The sequence below is a fragment of the Calonectris borealis genome, chromosome 21 (genome assembly GCF_964195595.1).
Source record: "Calonectris borealis chromosome 21, bCalBor7.hap1.2, whole genome shotgun sequence".
In the NCBI taxonomy this organism is placed as follows: domain Eukaryota; kingdom Metazoa; phylum Chordata; class Aves; order Procellariiformes; family Procellariidae; genus Calonectris; species Calonectris borealis.
In genome coordinates this window covers 7,979,142-8,002,832 of record NC_134332.1, presented here as the reverse complement: position 1 = coordinate 8,002,832, position 23,691 = coordinate 7,979,142, and the positions used below count along the sequence as shown (strand labels likewise).

Here is a 23,691-nt window from a genome sequence, read left to right as displayed (position 1 = left end):
TAGTTGTGCAAAAAATCTAATAGCATGTTCAGTAAAGCCTCACCGGCTAGCTGTTTTCAGAGGTGCTCCAAAGAGCGTTGGGCACCATCCTTTGGAGGAGGAGGATGACTACATGTCCCAGGGTCAGTAACCTGTGCATAGAGCAGCTGCAAATAAAACATCTGTATCAGCTGTTCTGCTTCCCCAAGTAGCCACCCTCTGACAAAGCACAGATACAGATACACCCTCTCGCAAAACATACAAACTGATCCATGAGATAATGGGCACAGATACTCTCTTTTATGACTATCACGATTATCACTACACTAGAATGCCTGAAGAGAGATGGGGACACTGCTGTGTCTGGTTCAGCTCCCACCCGCCCCTTCTCCCTTTATTTTACTTCAGGAGTTCCTACGGAGCAAATAGTTGCAGGATGGGAGCGCAGTCAGCTATCACCTTGGGTTGTTGTGTTCTTACTCTTTCCTAGATTTCTGTTTATGGCTTCTGTTAAACTTATCACCTCTCCTGTCCATTGAAATCGCCAGCAAAAGGTGATTTATACAAGCTGAAGAAAACACAGAGATGCATTTTGGGCTAGAAGGACCTTTGAGCTGACCCCGTGTGGTCATTCTTATTTTATGTTCTTCCTGTTGATGTAGTTTTCCCTGTTCTCTCTTCTTGTTTCAGGGCCAGCAGAGAACAGAGAGCCGCAGAGGGCTTATCTGGGCTCACATAAGCTTGTGCTGGCCCTGACCCACACAAGCCATGGTGGATGTGCAGCGAGTTCTGCTTCCATCTGAGGACAGTTTAATTTTGTGTATTGCTATGAATTCTTAATACATGTCATATGCTCCAGTGCATCCTAAGTAAATAGATTATTAAATGTATAACTCAGTAATAATAAACAGGTTAATTATAACACATCATGTCCATTCTAATGCAGTCGTCTTCCCTTTCAAATCTAGCAGCAAACCCCTCCTGTAGCATCCATGTTTTCTTTGCAATTTGAATGTTACGGTAATTAAGTCACAGTAAAATAACACGACTAATTGCTTCCAGCTCTTTTCTGAAGCTCATCCTAATTTCCAGTCTTTTCTGTGGCAGATTAAATAAACATGTCTTCTGCACAGCAGGAAAAAAAATGCCATCACTCAGTCCAGACTGCAATAAATATTAATTGCCATGCACGAGGCAGGACTAGATTAAAACCACACTGGCTCCAAGCAACTCTATCTCATCCAGAAGCGGGATGACCTATTGCAGGTGCAGCGTGAAGGATCTACCTCAGCCCTGCAGGAATGAGAGCTGTGAAACACCGAAACTAACACCGCAGAAGTTAAAAATCAACCGACACTTCTCAGATGGAGTTCCTTCTAATCTGCATTTATTTTCTTATATCTAGTTTCTACCCTGCAGATCTAATGTCCGTGATTCCTACTGGGATCTGAGGACAATTCATATGGATTGGAGAGTTAGATCAGCGGCTTGCCAAGCACCCTCAGTGCATCCCCACTGAACTGCCCCTGCTTGGAGAATGAGAAACGCGGAGACTCCACTGGTCTGGGGATTGAAACCTTGAGTTGAAAACCTGTTGGCGTGGCACACAGCACTGAAGGCTGGAGAACCTGCCCTGAAGTAATTTCCATTCTTCCTTCCTAAACTCTGGATTTTCCACAAACTAAAAGAAAGCTTATCTAGAAAGAAGGATGAAAGTTTTTATGTCGTATAGTTGCTGCATTTCAGCAAAAAAAGAAACTAATGCTTGTCCATGGTTTGCATGAAGTGTTACGGGGTCCAAACCAAGAAGAATGAAATGAGCTTTGCATATTCACCAGGTAGAAAGCAGATCAAATTTCGGGTGCCTGCCCTGGCGTTTCCTTCTAGGACTTCTGCAGTACGGTACACACGGCTGCCCGGTGCCGGTACTCCACACACACAGAGGCACTTTTGAGACCTTTTTATTCCCTTTCAGCACATTCCCGCACTCAGAAAACCGCTTTCAGGCAGGAGTCTGGAACCAGGTTCACGGCGCGGCCCGCGGAGCCGCCGCACGGCTGCCTCAGCCGGCCTGTCCTGAAGGAGAGAGGGCGGCCGAGCCAGGCCCGCGGGCCGCCGGGGCCCTGATCCACACCCCTGGGTGCCTCGGCCGGCTCGGCAGCGCGGGCGGAGGGGAAATCGGGAAGACAGAGGGTCACTTTCGGCGGGTAGCGAGGGCGCGGCTCCGGCCGCCCGGGGTGGCCGCCACGGCCCCCTCAGACCGGGCCTTGTTTACCGGCCGCCGCCCGGCCCCGCCCCGCCCCGCCCCGCGTGACGTGCCCGCCGCCCGGGGCTCCTGGCGGCACCGCCCCCCGAATCACGCGACCTCTTCGGGCCGCATCGCTCCCGCGCCGAGATACCTCCGCCGCGGGAGACCGGGTGGGCGCGGCAGCCGTCACCCCACCCCTACTCCCCCACGGGGAGAAAGGCCCTTGAGGGGGAAGAGACAAGCGGGGCGGTGAGGGACCGGCGCGGCGTCGGGCGAGGGGGGAGTGAGGCGGAGGGGTGGGACTAGTTTGTGCGGCGGAGGGATTCGAGGGGAGAAGTGGACTTTGAATGGCAGGGGGGGAGGGGGAGGCAGGGCCAAGATGGCGGCGCCCTGTGGGCTAGAGGAGCCCTGAGTGGTAAACAGCTGAGGGGAGGAGAAGGAGAGGTGAGTGCGCTGGGCCTCCTCCTTCCTCCCCCAGCGGGGCGAGAGCGGAGGCAGACGGGGGGGACGGAGAGAAGGAGGCAGAGAACAGAGAGAGGGGGGAGGCAGGGAGAAAGGGCTCGGGGAGGAGGCGGCAGGAGAAAGGGAAGGGGCCGGGGGGATGGGGAAGGCTAGGGTAAAGCCTGGCGGGGGGGGGCGATGTTCCCCCCCTCTGTCCCCTTTCCTTCCCCCCAGCCAAACTTGCACTTGGTCGCTACCCACCCCCGCCTCGGCGGGGCTGTCCCGGGGGGGGGACTGGGGGCGCTGCCCGCCCGCAGCCCCCCTCCCCCAGCCAACGTGTCTCTTTAATTTTGCGGGATTTCTCGAAAGCGGTTCAGCACCTCCGTTTCAAACGCTGAGTAGCGATTTCCAGACTTCCCCTGCCTCAGTCACTCGCTGAGGAGGTTCCCTCGTCAGGGGTTAGGCATTAAAGCAGTTGTTAAAAGTCTGTCCCCTTGGTGAGGAAGGCTTTTCTTATTTTCTTGCTCGTGAGTAGGTAAGGTGAAGTCAGGATGTTGTTTACGTCTGCAAGAAAACATTTTGCTTCCCGTTATCACAAAGAACTTGGAAGACTGCAGTTCTGAAGTTTTCACCCTTTGTTTGCCATGGATGCAGCCTCTATAATTGTTTTATGAGTTTAGTCAGTGCTTCCCTCCTTGTTGTTTTTTTGTTTTTTTTTTTAAAATGAGTTTTTTTACAAGGCAATGAGTGAAAGAAAGAACATGCCTTGAAGGAGTACATGATTCAAAACCCATAGAAATGACACAGAAACTGGGATCAGGTTTGTGTGCAGAACTGTTTCCAAAACTGCTGTTTCCAGAGAACCTTCCAGTGGATGCTAATACAGAAGGTTTTCATTCTTTGTCTGGTCTGATCCTGTAGTTTCCTGACATTAACTTCTGTGGCAAGTTGTTAGAAATCTGTCATAATGGAAGCACTACTGAAGTGATCCCACTAGGTGGAAAAATTTCTCTTCAGTTTACATGTATGAACAACTAGAAACTGAATCTCTGAAAACTCAGGAATTTTTAATAATTAGTGCAAGCGTTGGGAATACATACTTCTGTCTGCAGTTGACTCTGCTTTGCTAAGCAGTAATCAGGTACTCTGCTTATCAGAAACAGCTATGCCACGTTTAAGCTTAAATTCATGGGCTTAAAATCCTTTACTCAGTAAAACAGTTATTTGGTTTGTTTTGGTTTGTTCGTTTGTTCTGTGTTTTTTAGTTTTTTAACAGCTCAGTCAACCCAGTACTAAATTGCCTTTATGGGGAGTTGCACGGACTTACTCAGATGAAAATATAGTCAGAATATCTAATGTGTCATGAGATAAGCTTTAATTAAAATGATTTTATCTTTGGCTGTGTTTAATCCTGGCTCCTTAACTCTTTGTTACTTGAGAATTTACTTTTATGGTGACTAATAAAAAGTAGCATTATTAAAGGGTTCCCACGTGAGATATACTGTCCAGTTGCAGATGTTTTGGTGTTTGAACAAACATTTCACTTTAGTAACTATTTGTAGTTTAAAATGAATGCTGGCCCTATTTAGAGCTGGGCTGCTGGGATGTTGACTTGTACCGATCCCTGAAATTCTTGCAACTGCCAAATACCTTATATGAGCTGGTGATGTGATTACCAACGTCAGTCTTTGTAAGAACTGAATAGGCTGTAACACACACACGTGCACACGCGCATGCACAAACATCTCTCTCTCTCTGGAAAAGATACCTTCTGTAATAAGCAAATCAAATAATCAAAGCACTTTTTAATGGTGGAGGCAGGAGAGGGGTACCAGATTTTATGGCATGTTGCAGACAGGTGTGCATTTTTTGAAAGAATATTACAGCTTAGGATCTTGGTCTGGTATGTTGCTGCTATATTTTCATGTAGTTTAATAAACATAATGAGGACAAGTAATAATACTTCTTTTGTTAGCATAAGCATTTCTTTGGGTAGCACATTAAGATACAGAGCAAACTTCTTGCAGTGGTGAACTGCTATCACTTTCCTTAGGTATTATTCTTTGTTGTTTTTAATTAAAAAGTTACACATCATTTGGTATTGTTCTGCGTAATGCCTACTTTAATTCTTGGAGTAGTTAAAATGCCTCGACTAAGTACACTAGTTAGTTTGCAGTGGTTTCAAGGTTTACTGAATTGCAGCCTAACTCCTTGAATATGTTTAAAGGTTTCTCTTGGTGGCAGAAAAACTGCTGCAGAGATTTAGGAGTCTTGCCTCTTGTTACTGCAAAGTCTAGAGCTCTCTGTTTACCTGTTCATAGTTTTAAAATGATTCCTTAGTTGAACTTATTTTCCTTATGTACTGTTAATTAAATTGGTACAGAAAAACAATGCTTGTTCTTATTTATTTATTTGGTATTAATATATGCAGTTGTGTATAAGGAATTGAAATAATTTCCTTTCAGGTTAGCAACTGGCTTGTTAGCATGGCTTCTCCCAAAGGCTTAAATGTCAGCCCTACCATGTTTGGGCTTTTTTCGGCTTGCATTTCTTTTAAACAATTTTCCCTCTGACAGAAATTTGATGGGTAGCAATTAGCATAGTGTATTAGCACAGCATAGTTTCAAAAGAATCTTAAAAATTGCTGAATATGATTCTCTCTCTTTTATTTGGGGTTATTGGGTTTTTGTGATCTTTCTGTTCCTGCATTAGTTAAGCACCTGTAACAAAGTACAGGAGAATGTATATAATACTGAGTTATAACTATAAATAATTATTGAGCTTAGGAATGGGGTCTTGTATCAGATCTTAAAAAAACCATAAAAATATGGACTACTAGAAGAAGCCAGACACCTTCATTCTTTGAAAATTAATACATAAATTAAATTAATTATACTGCCAATTGTAATGATCAGTTTGAACTGAGGTTTAAAGTGTTTAGAGTTATTATTTCTGAGTAGTGAAAAAGGGAATGGTCAGCTGCTTACTTTCCTATTGCCACCAGTGGTTTTTCTCCCTACTGTCACTTGTTGTTCATTGCTTATGTCACTTCTATAATGGTAGGGTTTAGTTTACCTGTGAAGAAAATACAAACTTGAGTATTGTTAGGAAATATAAAACAGGCTTAGATTTTTGTATATCGGATGGGAGGGAGTGAGGCTTATCCTTTCATGACAAACATTGCAAAGATTTGAGTGAGAAGGGCTGCTTTGTTGTCAATTTTTCTTTGAAAACAATGATTGCTGTAAAATACTTCTGTCCTCATTTATAGCCTCTGTCAAAGCAGTACCTGAGGACCTTACTTTACCTGCAGTAGAAATCAGATGGAAAAATGTAAGTCTTGAGGTCTGGCTTCACTTCATTGCTGTCAGCAGTGGTCTTACATTGTTGAAATCCCCCTTTTCTCTTGGGGCGGAATAACCATTTACTGGCATGCCCCAAATTTAACTTATGATTAATGAAGAGGGATGAAATGCTGATGTTGATACACCACCCCCCAGAATAAGTGCTTCTGGTGTCTGAATTTCTACGTTGTTACAGCAAACGCTGAGGACATTCTGGGAGGAGTGTGCGTCTGTGTTGAGCGTGTCCCCCTCCTCCCCACCCCTCAGAGAAGCATAACTGGCACTACCAGCTGCTTTTTCATTTGGCTTGAGATAAAAATACACTGAACAGAAGAACATCTTCTCTTGACAGAAATACTTACAGAAGTCATAATCTTTTGAAATACTCTGCTATCTCTTTCTCTATTTAGCCTTTTCCAATGAATATTTTTACAGTCTTTTCCTTTGTCTTGAGTTTGTAGCTTAACACTATTGTGTTGTGGTTAAATAAGCTACTGAAAAAATTTTTTAAAACAAGTTGGTTCTTGGCTTGTTGGCTTCTCCTTTTTCTCCTGTAAGCTGCCTCCAAAGTTGTATCGGTACTTAAAATTAATACTTGTTATTAAAATTTCTCTTTATGAAAGCTCTTGAATATAAGAATAAGAAATTTGCTCTTGGTGTTTATATCTTCCAGTGAGATTAAAACGTTGCATTTTAAAAGGTATTTAAACAGATTTTTTTCACTCTTTATTACCTAGTGCCTTGGATCTTTTATATAAAACTAATTTTAAAAGTTAGCGAAGAATCAGTGACTCAAACAATATGGAAAAGTTACTAACTTTGTTTTAATCCTGTCAGTTCCAAGTATGGGTGCAGGGATGTGGAAATTCTTCTAATATGGGAGTGATTGCAATAGCTAGGGATGGAAGCATTCAAGAGACTTATGTATTTGAGAGGAAAGACGTGGTCGTGATATGATACTGTGAAGATTTAAGGGAGATCCTGTTCACCACAAATGTATCAATCCCAGATACAAAATACCGTGGCATTCAATAGATGATCTCACTGTTTTAGAAGGTAGTGGAAGTTTCTTAATCTGGCCTGTCCTGAGTTCCTTAGCTATGAGATTTGAAAATCACATCACAAATTACTGCTGGGACTGGTCATAAATCACACTGATACCATGGCCCCTGGGAACTGTACTTCATCTACCAGAACACAGTGTTTTCTGATTGAAGTTAAAAGCCTGTTGCCTGTAAACTAGTTATTCAGCTGTCTTTGCTTAAAAAAAGCATGACACGATTTAAGACTATTGCTGGAATTTCCTGGTTTGTTCATTTGTGTTGGGCATTGCAGACCCCATATGATTAAAGGAGCTCAACCTTAGTCTTGCTTAGGATTTCAAATCTGTTCCTCACAAATGACTTTACAAGAGATCCTGCGTCGAAAGCTGTGATTTGCTTTTGTAAAATTATGACTATTTGTGTATAGCAGGGTGACAACATTATACTGGTGTTTATATTACTTCAGCAGATAAACTTTCCACCTAGTGAAGTACTTATGTGTAATATTGTCCCATTTTTAGATGTGGTTTGGAATACTTTTATTAATATTTTGAATACTGGCTTTTGGAATGGAGATTGCTCCATTTTACATGAAGTACTTCACTGCTCTATCGACTGATTGACAAGTTTATTTAAACTACGCTGGATTTATTGGCACAAGGTCACTTGAGCCATCTGTTTTAATTAGTTTAGGGAGCTTGGGAAATTATTAGTTACCTACTTGTATAGTTATGGGCAACTAAGCTTGCGTTATCAACCTTGCTTTTATCTGATTGTAGTGTTTGTGCATGCCATCAGGCCAATAGCATAAAGTTTGAAATCCTCTTACCTACTGAACACTTAAACCGGTGTTTTTCCCATCTGTCTGCAAGTGTATTGTTGAACCTGACTTCCAAAAACATGCGTGTTTCTTGATTTCACCATGCTATAGTTTTTCCTCTGGCAATATCAGAATTGGTGAAACCTGCTGTTGAGGTTTTCACTGGTGTGATGAAGATCTGTTCCAAATATAATAGTATTACTAGAGGAAAATAAGAAATAAAAGAGTTGTTCTCACTCTGGTGAGGGGGTGGGGAATCAAAGAAAAGAGAGTTGACAAGGTCTTTATGGGGTAAAAAAGCAGAGACTAGCGTTTATGCCGCTTTAATTCTCAGAACAGGTTTTGCTTGCAGCTGGTTTGGGGGTGTGGTCATGCATCTCTTTTGTTAACAAGACTTTAAACAACTAATTCATGTTGCTTAGGAAGCTGGTGAATCTATTGCTTAACCATAGCCGAGACTGTATCCTGATAGAAATTGAGGCATTTATGTTAGCAAGCCCTTTTCGGTCTCAAAGATAGTCTTCTCAGAAATAAAGGAATAGATTACTTGTAATAAACTATTTCCCCATATATAGCTCTGCATGCATTCTGGATATCTCAGTATAACTGTAGTTTAGTAAGTAAGTATTACAGCAGTTACTAGAAACTAAAAAAGCAGTTGACTCCTGAAAATGACTAACAAAGTGGAAGGTTGACTCCTTGGGTTGCATGGATGTGTGGCTTTAAACTTTTTGAAAGGATGGTGTCACTCTTTGAACATTGCTTGCCTTCTAAACAGCAAGTTCTTTGCGGAAAAAGTTGAAGCTTGGAAGCCTGCACAATGTAGAGTAAAAAAAAAAACCCAGACCACAACAAATCCCAGCCCTAATCTTTTTGGAAAGCAGAGATCCATTATGTATTTGAATAAAAAGCCACTCTTTTCCCCCACCCCAAGTTTCTATTTTATCATCTTTAGTTGAAAGCCTTGCTTATGCTACCAGCAGTTTTAAATCTGCCGTTTTTAAGGTCTTGTGAGCATGGGACGTGAAAAGAAATAGCATTGAAGTCTGAAACACTTCAATTAGCAGACTCTGCTAGCAGCTTGTGGATGAATTGAAATTTTATTTGGACTGTTTAGCTATGCAGCTATCATCATTGAAAACTGAGGGTGGGTTTTTTTGTGTTCTGGAACTGTGATTACTGGAACACTTCAAGAAAGTTTGTTCCTAATGAAATGCCTATTGTAAGTGTGGTGCCATATTATCACCTTTGAATTTGCAATCAGTGCCAGATTAAGTAAGCTGATGTCTTGTGGCCCTAATAAAAGTGACCTTGGGCAGTTCTGCAACTACAGAGTGGTATGTTGCAAATGACAAAGTTTACTGGTAGACAGGTTAACTCCTGCTGTCCAGTAACATTGTTAAACATAAGTTTTCAAGAAAGTAATATGTATATACGTAATTACAGAATTATCATTTAAAATAAAGCACTGATATATGGTCCTTGACTAATGTCTAACAATGTTTTGACTAAAATCTAAAGATTTAAACAATTACAGTAATTATTCTATGTTCAGAATTTGGTAGGATAAGAGACGACTTCTTTGTGTGTAAGATTTTACCTACGATAAATAAAAGTCCTTAGCAGCTTTTGAAGGTTTACAGTACAAAACTACAGTCTTGTGAAAGCCGTCTAGTTGGAGGCAATTGCACAGGTTAATCTGTGGACAATTTCTGGAAAGAGCAACTGTGCAACACCTTTTGATGTTTTTCAAACTAAGGGCTGACTTTCCTCACGCAGGAGGTATATAGCTCTGCTATGCTTAGTAAAGAACTTAATGCTCTTCTGAATATACAAGGTTTGATAAGGAAGAAATAAATTGTGCCTTTTGTTAACCTTTTCATGCTTTTTCTTTATTAGTGATCATGAAAGGTGTGTGGCTGACAGCATTGCAAACAGAAGCTCAACTTGTCCACAGAACAGGTGCTGTACATAATTGCAGTAAAAAAATCTTGTGTGTAAACTTGGTGCATGTCAGTCTTGCCTTCCATGGAGGAAGTGAAAAACGTATGCTAGCTGGAAGTATGAGGAAGGAGGAAACCCTTGCTAATAAAATTAGGTGTGATGTGAAGCCAGATTTTTTCTGCCACTGGGAAAGGTTCAGCGTAGGATTCTTATGGATAAAGAAAAACTTGATTCATTTTGTGACAGATAGATATGATACCTGAATCCCTCCCTTGCTGGTACATGGGAGGAAGCCATCTTAAAAGCCTGAAATGTCTTAGATTTACTCCTGCTTAGTACAATGAAGCTGACCAGTCATGTTAGCTGCACACTGTTGCATTTAATAATCTATACAGTTTTTGCACTGCAGAGTTTTTACTATATAATGCACAAATTATACATGGGAAAACAAGGTATGTTGTGCTGCTAAGCTTGTGATTTAGTATGCACAGGGTGGCCGAGGAGCAGCAGCTGTAGTAACCCTAACTGAGTTTCCTAACAGCTGCAACTTGGCCACATTGCAAGTATTAAAGCATAAATCTATTAGTGTGCAATAATGCAAAGCCGAGGGCAGTGAATTTCTAATCTAGCCACAGGAGTGGAGAAGGATCTTGAGATGCGTGTTTTCTCCAGGGTGTAGACCACTATGCAAAGGACTTGAAAGGTTGGTTGAGGAGGAATTGCTGTAAGAAAGTGATTCCAGGGAGCTGTTTGCATTTTATTTAAAACTTTAGTCTTAGTTGACTGACCTGGAGAGCAAATTAAAAAAATACGGTAACAGAACGCTCTGATAGTCTATATGTGCCAGCTGAGGTCTTCCGCAAAACAGATTAATGTCTTTTTTAAAAAGATTAAGAAAACCCTGCTCGTGACTCATTGGCTTCTTTGTAAACTTTTCTTTTGCAGCTTTTATTGCAGGTGTGTAAACTCTAGCAATCCTTTCTGTGTAAAATTGTTAAATGGGCAATACTGCAGAAAAGAAATAGGGAAGTGATGAGAGATTTAAGATGGAAAGGGAAAAAGGAAAGCTCATTCATCTGCTCTCTCTTCTCTCCTAGTCTGGTAGAGAGGCACCAATGAGGAACTTCCTGAAATTTTAACCTCCACATTCATGTTAGTACGTGCATCATGGCACAGCAAGGAAATGTTGGTGAGCTCCTCTCAATGCTGGATTCTCCAATTCTGGGTGTCCTGGAAGATATAACAGCTGCGTTCAAAGATAATCTCATTTGTGGTATGTATTCTTGTATGTAATTGGAGGAAGGTTTTGCTTTCACACCAATAAAGGTAGAATAATGTTTTTTTTTCTACCAAACACAGTCTTTGCAAATGCAACTTGAAAGAAACTTGTGATATTTGGGTTTGAAATTGCTTTAAGGATTGAGGCTTCTCTTCAGTCCATTTTGCTTAATGGCATGCCTGTTGGAAAGTCTGTTATATAATTGTTAAAATGACTAGGTTTTCCTGGGGCATAGCCTCAAGCTGGTGAAACTTTCTTTGTCAAGTATGTCTAGAAAGAATTAGGTGTCATCCACATTATGGGAACTAGTGGGATTTTGTTCATTCGAATAACAAACAACAAAAAAACGACCCCAAACAAAACAGCAGACCTGGACTTTCTTGAAAAAATGATTGCTGCTATTAAGGCATCCCTTAAGTTGCTAGAGCCTTTTCAGAGAATGAGAGCACTGTCAGTGTCCTTATTCCGGAACCTGTTCTCCTTTATTGGCTGAGGGGAGAGAATGTAAAGTTACTCCTGAACTCTTTACCTGTACTGGGTAAAATACTCTTGCAGTTCAGCTACCTCCAGGTTTTTAAGGTTAGACAGTGCCACAGTAATTGTTAGTTATTAAAAAACTTAGTTACTTTCCCCCGAATGCAATTGCTTGAATGGTTAGGAACTAGAAAATGTAGTTGAGAGGTCTCGTTTTCCTATAGGTCTGGTGACACTAAGTACTGGTTTATGTTATAAATTGTGTAATAGTTGTTAAAAACTTGTACAACGGCCCTGTAACAAATGCTTCATTTTTAGTGTATTGAGAATGTATGTTTTTTGTCTTGCTGTAAACAAACTGATAGACCGTGGACCTATGCTTGTGAACAACCTGGTGGACTATTACTTGGAAACCAATTCTCAGCAGGCACTGCATATACTGTCCACACTGCAAGAGCCTCATGACAAGGTAAAAAAATCGTGTTATTAAGTATGGCAGATTTTAGCCTGGTATTGAAGCAGCCTTTAAATAGGATCTGTTAGAACTCTGGTTTTCCATTCTGGTATAGAATTACCTTGTTGTAGAGATGTAGTATCTCTGTAGTAAGAGTAGTTAAGTTTTAAAAAAACTTCAAAGGTCTCTGTTTCTTGGGTTGCTTAAACAGACCCAATTAAGCAAAGGACCTCTATAAATGAAAGTTTTCTGAGGACTAATGTTGTCTCTTTGCAATGTTACTGCTGCTTGTTCAATGCTGGCTGTGTTAGCCTAAAACAAATTGGGTATTTTGAGAGCAAATAAGGATTTTTAAATAGATTGAAAGAATGGCACTACAAATTGTTCTACTTCTGCTGACCAGAATTTTTAAATTATTTATTTATGATAAACGTTTTCAAGTGCAGTGACTGCTTCTGGACGGAATAGTTTGTATTTCACTAGCAGCAGACTTAAATTTATTGCTGGGTTTTATTTGCTCTTGGATCCTGTATATTTGTAAAATGCCCATAATTTCCATGATGGGCAATGGCAAAGTACTGAAGAATATATACCAGTTAAATAGAAATACCCTTCCTTTTTCTACCACTCTCTGCAAATCCTCTATCAGCATCTACTGGACAAAATTAATGAATATATGGGCAAAGCTGCTACCCGTTTACCCACTCTCTCTCTGCTGGGACACGTGATAAGACGACAACCATCTTGGAAACATAAGCTTTCTCAAGCACCTCTCCTACTTTCATTACTTAAATGTCTCAAGGTAAGAACTGTCAGTGTTGTCCATAAAACACTTGTACACCTGATGTAAACATACATACTTGTAATGCAAGGCATTTGTTTTCTGTTTTGATGTCATTTAGTTAAGCTGTGAGAAGAGATAAAATGTTGATTAAAATACTGAGCCAGAGTGGAATTGTATCAACTAAACACGCTGTGCTGATCCTGTTATTACTGACAATCTTGTTTCTAAAAGCAGTGTATAACTTTGAGTTAGGAAAGCTTACTAGAACTTTTCTAAAAATAAGTTAAAGACAGAGGGCAATCAGCGAAGTTGATGGATATCTTGAATGTGAACTTAATGAGGAATACAATAACTTCCCATTAGTGCATTCTGAATTTGTGCATGTAAGGTAATATACTCTACTTGCAGACCATGCGATAGAATGGAATTACCTTGGAATTAGCAGACTTTCCTTTCTTAGCTACAGATGTGCTGGATTACAAGGAGGTAGCTGTTTCCCCATGCTTTGGGGTTTTTTCCCATCTGCAAATTTATCAGTTGTCATACTGCACAGTATTGTAACAGTAAAGAAAGAATGGAAAGTGTTTTGAGACCTAGAATGCATTGTCAGTAATATAATTTAATATGATAGCGAAGAATTCATATTAGTCATTTAAGTCACATTAAAATGCATGATATAGTCAAGTGCCAGTTCTCTTTGAAACAAAAACACAACGAATTTATAACTGCCAAAGAAGAAGCTACAAGTGCTGTTACTGGAACTCCTGATGTGCCTGTCAAGGGTTCTGTTATCCCTTTCAGTGCGAGTCTTATCTGATTGTGAGAGGAGTGAAGTGTGTCAGAAAGCTGGTGGGAGTAGAACAGAGATGTGGAAGTGCTAGGGATGTGTACAAAGGGATAGGGATGGACACGAAATGTGCTGTGAAAGGTTATGTCTGACTGAGGGAGAATAGAGGCCGTAGATTACACAGAGGAAGAAAAATTCATAACGTTGAATGTGTCCAATCAGCCCGAGTGGCTCTTGGGAGATACCAAGACCAGCTCAGTGGCATCTGGCCACAGCTTACGTGTGCTGTTTGCAACCCTATCCTGACAAAGCAGAGGAACTACCAAGGAAAACGCGCATTAAGCTGTGGAAGCAAATAGGAACCCCGCTGGAAAAGAGTTTGAACATTTTCTGTGTCCTGTCCTGTCCTAAAATCTGATTCTCTATTACTGTTTCATCTAGCTAAAGATTTTTACTGTGTAAGCCATGGGATCCTAGTTATTGTTTGAATTACTGCTTTATGAAATATTTAGCAGCCAGAGTCATCAACCAGGTTTAATAGAAAAGCTTTTGACCCTTGCGTTGGTAATTGGCCAACATCCTTGAATACCCTGCTCAGATTTACAGTTTCTTAGGCTCTGAATGCTGTGTGTGCTTAGCTCTGGGAAAGAAGGAAGGCGGTAGTAAGATGCTTCACATACCAGTGATTTTTTTTCTAATCAATTGTGGAACTGTGGTGATGTTCCCTTTTTAACTAAGTCAAGTCTTTACACGGAAAAGCAGCAGCAGAATAGGAGCAAGAATCCCAAATCTTTTTTCTTAGAGTTGTTTTGGATGAAAGAGACAATAATCTCAGTTCATTAAGTTATGAACTGTTTCAAAGTAGAGAACTTTTTCCATGATGATGATTCAGTGTTCACTTCATCCTTGGAAAAAATTAAGTTCAACTCTTTTAACTGACTAATGCAGGTTTTTTCCCTTCTTGCAGACTGACACAGATGTAGTAGTACTCACCACAGGTGTCCTAGTGCTAATAACCATGTTGCCAATGATTCCTCAGTCTGGCAAACAGTACCTTCATGATTTCTTTGGTATCTTTGGGCGTCTCTCAGCCTGGTGCTTGCAGAATCCAGGTGAGATTTCAACTTTGTTGCATGCAGTTATGGTTTAGTAGTATCCTTGTGACACTTATGCATTTGCTCAGCACATTGTTTTGTGAGACTCTTAATGGTCTGAGATTATTTAAATGCAGAAAATGCTGTATTAAGCTATCCTGGTTCCGGCTGGGACAGAGTTAACTTTCTTCCCAGTAGCTTGGGGGGTGTACTGTGTTTTGGGTTTGGTATGAAAGGAGCATTGATAGCCCATTGAAGCTTTGGTTGTTGCTGGGTGGTGCTTGCACTGGGGGGAGCAGAGCCAGGGTGCTGGACCCAGCTGGCCAATGGGGTATTCTATACCATGTGACATCATGCTCAGTATAAAAAACAGGGGTGTGGGGGGGCTCGCCCCTGTTCGTGACATGCGGTCGGTGAGCAGTTGCATTGTGCATCGCCTGCTTTGTATATTTTATTATTGTTGTTGTTCTCATTGTTATTATTACTGTTCTACTTCATTTTATTTCAATTATTAAACTGTTTTTATCTCAACCCGGGAGCTTTCCTACTTGTGCCCTCCCGATTCTCTCCCCCATCCCACCGGAGGGGGGGGTGAGCGAGCGGCTGCATGGGGTTTATTTGCTGGCTGGGGTTAAACCATGACATAAGCCTACAAGCTTTGATGGTTAGCGTCGGGGAGTGCTTCTTTGCTCAAAATTGAGAAGTCTCTTAGATTCTTCTATGTGGTGCAGCTACTACGTGAAGTTTCACTGGACCAAAATGCTATCCTGATGACAGTGAAAAGCAGAGATTGACCTTAATGGATAGAGAAGGGAAAATGCTAACATTTGAGGCAGATATTTGGGAATTTGAGATTCCCCGGTATGGAAGGGGCGGGGGAAGAAGCAACACGTAAGAGTTTCTTTTAATGTACAATTGTCAATAATCATGAAGTGTTGGTAAAACTAGTCTTTTGAGTTATAGCATTGGTTCTGATGAATTGGTTTTGCTGAATTTGTTGTAAGGTGTCTGATACCTAACATTAGCTTTATCTATGTGTGTGTCTCATGGCTGTATGAACAAATGCTATGTTAAGCACATAGAGATGTGATTTAAAGGGCCATTTTGCATTGCAGGTAGGATTGGAACTTATAAGATGGCTAGTAAGGCTCAAGTCTGTCGTGATTGCTTTTTGTGGATACAAGCTTTTAGTTTTTACCTTTGAAGTGAAGCAAACCTTAGTTTTTAATCATTCAGTCAGTCTTGAAAACTCTGGCTCTCTATCTAGAGGGGTTTCAGGTTTTAACTTGAATAAAAAATGCTGTGCTTTGAGAATGACAGGATTCTGATTGGAATTAATGGTCCATATCTTAATTTTTGGGTTTGCTGTGAGCTGATGAGTAAGTGTTGCCCATTCTCTCAGAAGACTTCACAGTTTCGCTAGGGACTGTTCATATCTCAGAAGACTTGTTCCAGTTAACATTTCAAATTTAAAAGTACTTTGCTTGCATTCTTAGAAGTTTTGTTCTTTTCTCCAATGTAATGAAAAAGATTCTAACTACTTTTTCCAGGTCACGTGGCAGAGATTTATCTTGTCCATCTTCATGCCAGCGTCTATGCTCTCTTTCATCGTCTTTATGGAATGTATCCTTGCAATTTTGTCTCCTTTCTGCGTTCTCACTACAGTATGAAGGAAAACTTGGAGACCTTTGAAGAGGTAGTCAAGGTAAAATGCAGCTCGTCTCTGTATTATCTGAGACAAGGAATTCATAGCTGTATAAAGGCAGGTATTTGCCAATAAACTACACTGATTTAACTGAGGGCAAAACAGAATAAAAACAGGCTATTGGAGGGCTGAAATCTCAGTTGAGAGCAAGATCATCTTTTGAAGCTGTGATGATATGTGTTAGCTTTATCTGTTAAATGTAACATTCTGAACTATTGGCATCAATAGGTTGGTCATCAGCTTTGTGTAGTTTAGTGCAATCAAAAGATGCTGTACCGATAATACATACTTCTTCTTGCTCTTGCTCATCCAGCCAATGATGGAACATGTGCGAATTCATCCAGAATTAGTGACTGGATCTAAGGACCATGAACTGGACCCACGAAGGTATATATGTTCACTCTGCTATTAGGAAAGGCTATAAATGAGCAGCTTTTAGCTGGGTTATTTCAGAAGACTTACAGCAAAACCTTTTCTGTCAGCAACAGTGTGTGCCAGTGGTGTTCTGCCACCCATATGCATAGGTACACCAGGTAAACATGAAGACTTTCTTCATCCAAGCTTACAGCTGGATGAATAAGCAAAAACTGTTGTGAAAGGCCATTAACAACAATGTTGAGGTTCTGGATTCATTTTGTGTCTGGGATAGAATCTGTCTTCTACTTAATAGTTGACTTTGACTTAATTTTATGACTTAACGATCAAACATCCTCATAAAGTTCTAAAATAATTTGCTTATAATGACTAAAGAAAACTACCACTGACCTGCTTCATTGGCTTAATGTTTGGGTCATTTTTTTTGCTTTGTTGAAGTACTTGGTGGGATTTAAGTGTTTAAAATGGCTTCAGTGTGTCTTGTTTTGGTACCTAGATATTGGTTCAGTTAACAGATCAATTCTTTTAACAGGTATGTCTTAACATTATCAGCTGTATTAGTTTTCTTTAGAAATAGGCTCATTTGCCTGCAGCAGCACCACTTGCTGCTTTTCTCTTGTCTCCACAGGCCCAGCCACTGAAGAGGAGAAATTGACTCTTGTTGCTGCACAGTAGTGCTCTTGCCCTGCTTTTCAGAGCCACTAGGAAAACACTACTAAATGGGAACCTATTGAATATCACAATGCTCAATTTTGCAGGCTTCTCCCAGACAGGGGGGAGGGTGGCACCACTAAGGAGTACAACTGGCACAAAACTACCAGTTGAAGCCTTCTGATTTGGCGTCTTGCACATAATATCTTACATTCAAAAGCAACTCAGCCTTTAATAGACGGCCTGCTGTGCTTTTTCTTCTTTACAGTGAACTTCCATCCCCTGAAATATCAGGCAGATCTAATCTGTCTGCTTAATTTAGTGAGAAAAAGTTTTCAGAATGAAGGAGGTAGTAATAATAAAAAACATTCCCAAAACTTGGGAGGAAAAACACAGACCTGAAGCTGGCATTGGAGATGGTGTTTGCTTAAATAATGTAAGATTCCCTCACTGCTGGCATGTCTAAATTTTGACTACCAACATCTGAGTCTAGTTGAGCTGATTTCTACAGCTGCTGATGCTCAGGATCAACCAAGTCTTCGTATGCTGTTCCTCCTTTCCAGAGTGCTCCATGGCAGACCTTTATGGATCTCTGTGTCAAAGCTGTTTGTCTCCTCTCTGAGACCCCTCTTACAAGTCATCTGGTTGCAATTTCTGTATGGTGCCTTGTTCCAGTTTTGGCTGGGAGCATGCAAAGCTGTCTGGAACAAATGGGCCATCCTACGAGCCAATTCCTCATATCTCCAGGAACTCTTTTTTGTAACAATAATTGACTAACTTACTCTTTTGGATCCAAAAACTGTCTGCAGGTGGAAAAGACTAGAAACTCATGATGTTGTGATAGAATGTGCCAAAATCTCCCTGGACCCTGCAGAAGCCTCGTATGAAGATGGCTATTACTCTGTGTCTCGGAAACTCTGCACAAGCTTAAAGCATCATCAAACTGACCCCAGTGCCAGCTATTACATTGACACACAGAGCAGCTATGGTAAGACCTGCCTGTCGGCTAATGAATACCCAATTCCTGGAGGAAAACTGGCCCTATAGCAAAAAGACATCTTACTAATGTATACCATTTAAATTCTTGGGCACCAGAAAATAAACTGTCATTTAAAAAAAAAAAAGAAACATATAGATATATGCTCTGGTCATGCGGACATACAGAATGTTGGCAAGTTGCCTTTCAACTGCCTCTTCCTCCGCTGTCCTCCCTGCCCCAAAACAACGAACCAGCCAAAAAGAAAGCTGTAGTATGTAATATATTCAATAGATATTTTCTTGGGCTGGAAGAAAAGTCTTGTTCGCTAGCTGCGACTGTGTATGTTGAATGGATTTGAAATGTTTTGGTTAAAAGCCTCTAAATACTAGCCAGAAGAATCATTGATTTGTATTTGATGTGCAGGATACTTTTAATTTTTTTTTTTTTTTAAACTTTCAGGGACTTCTACCCCATATTCCACTCCTCGGCTAACACTATCACAAATGCCAGGGCAGCTACCTCAGATTCTGAGCCCACAGTCAATACGGCTGTCAACTGAGCCACAGCAGGTAAAGCAGAAGATAAAGCACAGCATGCTTTTAATTCTTTGCACTGTGTTCGTAGTTTCTCGTGACAATCTAAAAAATTCATGTTTCTGAGAAGTACTGTGAATTCTTCAGAACTTAATGTTTCATGTTTAATACCCATCTGGTTTCCTGTGTCAGAACCTGGATACAGATGCTTCTTTTCTGAGCTTCACTGATTTGTGTTTATTGTGTATTGCTTTTACATAGGTTACCATCTGGAGTCCTTCTGCAGTATGTGGTATGACCACTCCACCAACCTCCCCTGGAATTGTCCCATCAGAGTCATCCCAGTCTGCATCACAACCTTACAGCAAAGCTTTTGGCACATCTGGTACGTGCTGCATTTTGGAATTAGGCCTTCAAGATTTATTATAATAGAAATTCTGGCTTAAATTTTGCTGTCAGATTCTTAAATAGGAATGCCACACCCTGCCATTTGATAGGCTTAAGTCAATACTTCTGTGAACTGAGTACCTGGTCATCTAGAGCAGTACTAACGCCAACACTGACATAGGAAATAAGTTACAGTGATTTAAGTGCCTAAGTCTGAAACAGGTCTTTTGGAAACTGTGCACTTTTATCTTGGTAAATAGTTGAAGGAGATTTAAGAAGTAAATGGTTGAGACAGCGTTTAAACGTATAATTCTTCACATACAATATTCAACTGAAATGAGGAAGTGGGAGCCTTGCTGAGAAAACTTCTGCTCCTCCTTTTCAGCAGGGGGGAAAGGAACACCTTTGGGAACGCCAGCCACATCTCCTCCTCCACCCTGCACTTCAGATGACTTTGTGCATGTTTCACTCCCTTCAGCTGCTGCCACGCCTCCTAAAAAGGTATAACAAAACTCTTCTGCCAAACAAATCTGATTTTTTTTCATTGACTTGTCATATATGCAGTGACCATAACTGAGAAGGAAAATCAGAGTAACTGACTTATAAAAAATGTTGCATTTTATTGCAAAATCTCATTTTCTTCTAAGTTTAGACAACTATTGCCTCTTCTAGTTGCCCAATTTTAAGACGTCTTATATTGGTTTGCTATTTAAGCCATCTATTTGCAGAATTTCCTTTCTATGAAACTGTCCAAGAGGTTTGCTTCCAACGGATGTCTGATGCAAAGAATCTATTTTGGTTTTTGGTGTGTTCTTTTTCAGGAGGACAAACCAGATCCTGGGAGGCCTTTACTGTACCGACAGCAAAATGTCATAAACAGCGATAAATCATTGGGTAAACTCCGTCTTCCTCTCCCCATTACAATAACCTGTTGTAAACAAATCCTGGTTTTATTGACACATGTTCCAATTGCCAAACACTTTTCCACAGGTTTTCCTCTTTTCGTTTTTTGTTGTGTTTTCTTTTTTTTTTCCCCCCCGAGTTCTTCGTAGTTCCAGGATCCTGCCTTAATCTGTGAGTCAACTTAAAACCTTCTTGTGATGCTTTTGATTTCATTTTAACTATTCACCTTCAGAAATAGCTTGCAGAATTTTTTTAACTGGCCCTCATGCATACTTATGCATTTTGAAATATACAGATCTACACTGAAGGCTGAAAAAAGATATTGTTTTTTAAAAGCTGATTCTTTGAGGGTGAATTTTTTTATTAGAAGCAGCAAGTTGTATATGAAGTCTTCCTTGAACAAGTTTTATGTCACATGTCTGGATCAAACTGTAAGGCTGCACATAAGGATAGATATGATGCTCCCTTTTAAAGGCTCTTGGAAAAACTTTGTTTTCTATCTACAATTATATTGCTGTACTTGAACCTTTTTTTAAAGTCCTGTGGAATATTGAAATCAACAGTGGATGGTTGAGGAACTCAGCTTCTAATAGGTAAATCTAGATTCCATTTTCCATTCTCTGTCATCTACATCTGTGACAGCTGTAGAAAGGGATTTTGGCACTGTATTTGAGACTTATGTACTGTGAATCTTTACCATCCTCAAAGTGGAGATGATAGTGAAATTTAAAGCTGGTTTTCCTTGGTGAAGTTGTGGACACTGGAACCTGAACTTTCTGAATTACAAGTTAAGAACAGGCTAGGTTTTTCACTGGGTTCCTAGTCTGTGAGTGAGCTGTGAGCGTGAGCTTTCTATCCTGCATGCTTTAGTGTATATCTCCCTGGCAGCTGTCTCAGAGTTTTGATCCGTAGTCACATATTGTCAAGTTTGTGTTACATCAGATGGCTAAACTTCCTTTTTTTCAGGTAAGTACTGTGTAGCCAGATCAGAAGCTAAAGGGGAGTTTAATGCTAATGTGGAGGTATAGTAGCCACTCTACACTTAAGCCTCTCTTTTTTTTTTATTTATTTAATGGGTTAAATTGCAAACAGCACACCCTTATTCATAGAGGCAGTCACCTCCACTTGTTGTGCAATAGCAAATGTTAAGTTTACAAAATTACATTTTGGGATCAGGACAGACCAGTAACTGATCTCTGAACTGGTTTCCACATGGAATGGAACAGGAGTCAGATAGCTTCCTCCTTTGAGGAAGCATCTGAAGGAGGGACAAGCTTATTCTAAGGCCCTTTCAGCAGTAAAAGACTTCTGTTTTGGGCTGTGATAAGGCTGGAGAAAACAGCATCTGTACAACTGACTTTTCTTTTTTACTTTTCTTTTCTTCAGACACACCTGGTAGTAAAAGTTCAGTAACCTTAAGTGATCTTCCCGATTTTTTATGTGGTTTGTCTTTTGAAGATAGTGCTGAAAAGGACAGAGAGGAAGGTAATTTCTGTCATCCTTACGTACATCTTAGCAAAGGAAACATTTGTAATGTTGATGTGTAAGTTACAAGATGTGTAACTATGCTCCCCCCTCCCATCCTTCTCAGATGCAATATCTAAAGAGATCTCCGAGATCACAACCGATGCTGAACACATGGTGCCTAGAGGAGGATTTGACTCTCCATTTTACCGCACAAATGAAAGTCTGTCAGGCTCTCAAAAGAAGACCCATTCAGTAGTCTCTAGCGTTCAGGGACACAGTCAGACCTCTGAGCCTTTAACATCTTCTCTGGACAAGCCTGGGCCTGAGAGTGCGCGGGAAACACCCAAACAAACGTTTACTCCCATAGACAAGCCCTGTGGAGGCTCTGGTGAAAGCCCTGCTGGTAACAGGGAAGGAACCTCTGGGGAGACGAGTATTCTCACTCCCAGTCCTTGCAAAGTACCAGCACAAAGAAGAGTGGTGTTTGGGAGTGGGCAGCCTCCCCTATATGAGCACCTTTTTGAGGTTGCATTACCAAAGACTGCCTACCTCTTTGTTGGCAAGAAAACTGAGGAGCTGCTAAAGAAAGCCAAGGGAACCCAGGATGATGACTGCATGTCCTCTACTTCCCCCGTGGAAGTACTGGACAGACTGATACAGCAAGGAGCGGATGCACACACTAAGGAGCTGAACAAGTAGGTGACTGAAGATCTTACTTTGCAAACTTCCTTGTTACTCCTTTTTGTGCTGGCTTTATTTTAATAGCTGTGCCTGAAAAGCAAGTGTGTCTGGAAATCTACAATGAAACCATGTTCTGTGAAACATTACTGTTAACTGCTGAGCTAGGGGTTCTGGGTGGAGGGTTTTTATATTTGCAGTGGTAACTAGTTTGCTTTGGTATAAAAAAAGGGGCCGTGACCCCAGGACTTACTGCCTTCACTGACAGAGCTTGGGATGCAGAAGCAGGGCTGTTGGCTGTGCTGCAAGTGTGGTTTTGGTACCACTGTTAGTGAGATTTGTTTACTTTATCAGGTTTAAGTCCCTGACTAGATAGTCAAAAGCAAATGTAGAGGAGATTGACACTTTCTTCTTTCTAATCTACATGAAGCTAAGAACTGGAGAACCAGATTTAAGGTTTAGGTCTATCTGCTGTATTCCTTCTTTTCATCTTATTACCCTGTATTCCGCTTTGTCCTTATGCTGTTTTCTATGCTTGAGAGAATTTTTCTCTAACTTCCAAGAAATTATGCCCTCCATCATCTGCCCTTGCAACCTGCTGCTTGCTCGGTTCCTGCTTATTCTCTTCATACCAACTGACCATAATTGTACTTTTATTAGGCTGTAAGCTCTTTTGAGGTGGGCATTCCATTTTAAAGTGACTTGCAGAGTGTTTGCATATTTAAACTTGCTATTTAATGCTGCATTTTCATTTTTCAGATTGTCTCTGCCAAGCAAATCTGCTGACTGGACTCACTTTGGAGGTGAGGAGTTTCTTATGTGTTTTGGCAATCTGTTCCTCTGTTATTAGACTTGCTTAAACAATGACCTGTATACTTTTTCTGATGCATTAGTTCAAAAAAAAAAAAAAAAAAAAAAAAGATGGTGCCCTCCATTAAGTCATGGTTTATCTGCTTAGCAGATAAACAGAACACACAGATCTGTGTTCCAGTGGGATGAGCTGGTTTTTTTAATCTTTGAAAAGTAAAAATTGCCTTCCCCATAATTCTAGATATTTCTACTTTTGACATTTAAGATCTGCTAGCCTTCAGAGTGATGCTGATCATCTAACAGATCCTTCCACCTTTGAAATACTACTTGAATCTAAAACTGATGATTGTTTTTCTTGCTGCTTTGCATGTGTGTCATAGTTTTGTGCTCTAAGGCTTCTGTGGTGATGGCGAACTTGGCTTTTTTTCTTAATAGAAGGAGCGATCCATTTGAAGCCTATACATGTTGCTCTGGGAAAAATGTTTGAAATTTTAAGTTTGTGTTGGAGATCA

The 23,691-nt window shown here is 40.7% G+C and overlaps 1 protein-coding gene across 9 annotated transcripts in view; it reads left to right on the top strand.

The window, feature by feature from the left end:
- TSC1 (TSC complex subunit 1) overlaps positions 1-23,691 on the top strand; it is a 31,792-nt gene continuing 8,101 nt past the window's right edge. Inside the window, exons 1-16 of one of the 9 annotated variants that reach the window (XM_075170627.1) lie at positions 1-1,617; positions 9,775-9,837; positions 10,917-11,092; positions 11,938-12,041; positions 12,676-12,828; positions 14,565-14,709; positions 16,242-16,396; positions 16,710-16,783; positions 18,232-18,410; positions 18,861-18,970; positions 19,196-19,319; positions 19,707-19,822; positions 20,143-20,215; positions 21,611-21,709; positions 21,816-22,386; positions 23,129-23,172. In XM_075170627.1, coding sequence (XP_075026728.1) covers positions 10,987-11,092; positions 11,938-12,041; positions 12,676-12,828; positions 14,565-14,709; positions 16,242-16,396; positions 16,710-16,783; positions 18,232-18,410; positions 18,861-18,970; positions 19,196-19,319; positions 19,707-19,822; positions 20,143-20,215; positions 21,611-21,709; positions 21,816-22,386; positions 23,129-23,172 — 2,053 coding nt within the window. In that variant the 5' untranslated portion in view covers positions 1-1,617; positions 9,775-9,837; positions 10,917-10,986. Of the gene's footprint in view, positions 1,618-2,327; positions 2,477-2,563; positions 2,672-9,774; positions 9,838-10,916; positions 11,093-11,937; positions 12,042-12,675; positions 12,829-14,564; positions 14,710-16,241; positions 16,397-16,709; positions 16,784-18,231; positions 18,411-18,860; positions 18,971-19,195; positions 19,320-19,706; positions 19,823-20,142; positions 20,216-21,610; positions 21,710-21,815; positions 22,387-23,128; positions 23,173-23,691 lie in introns of those variants that run through there. The other 8 variants (XM_075170626.1, XM_075170631.1, XM_075170630.1 and 5 more) reach the window with 8 other exon arrangements.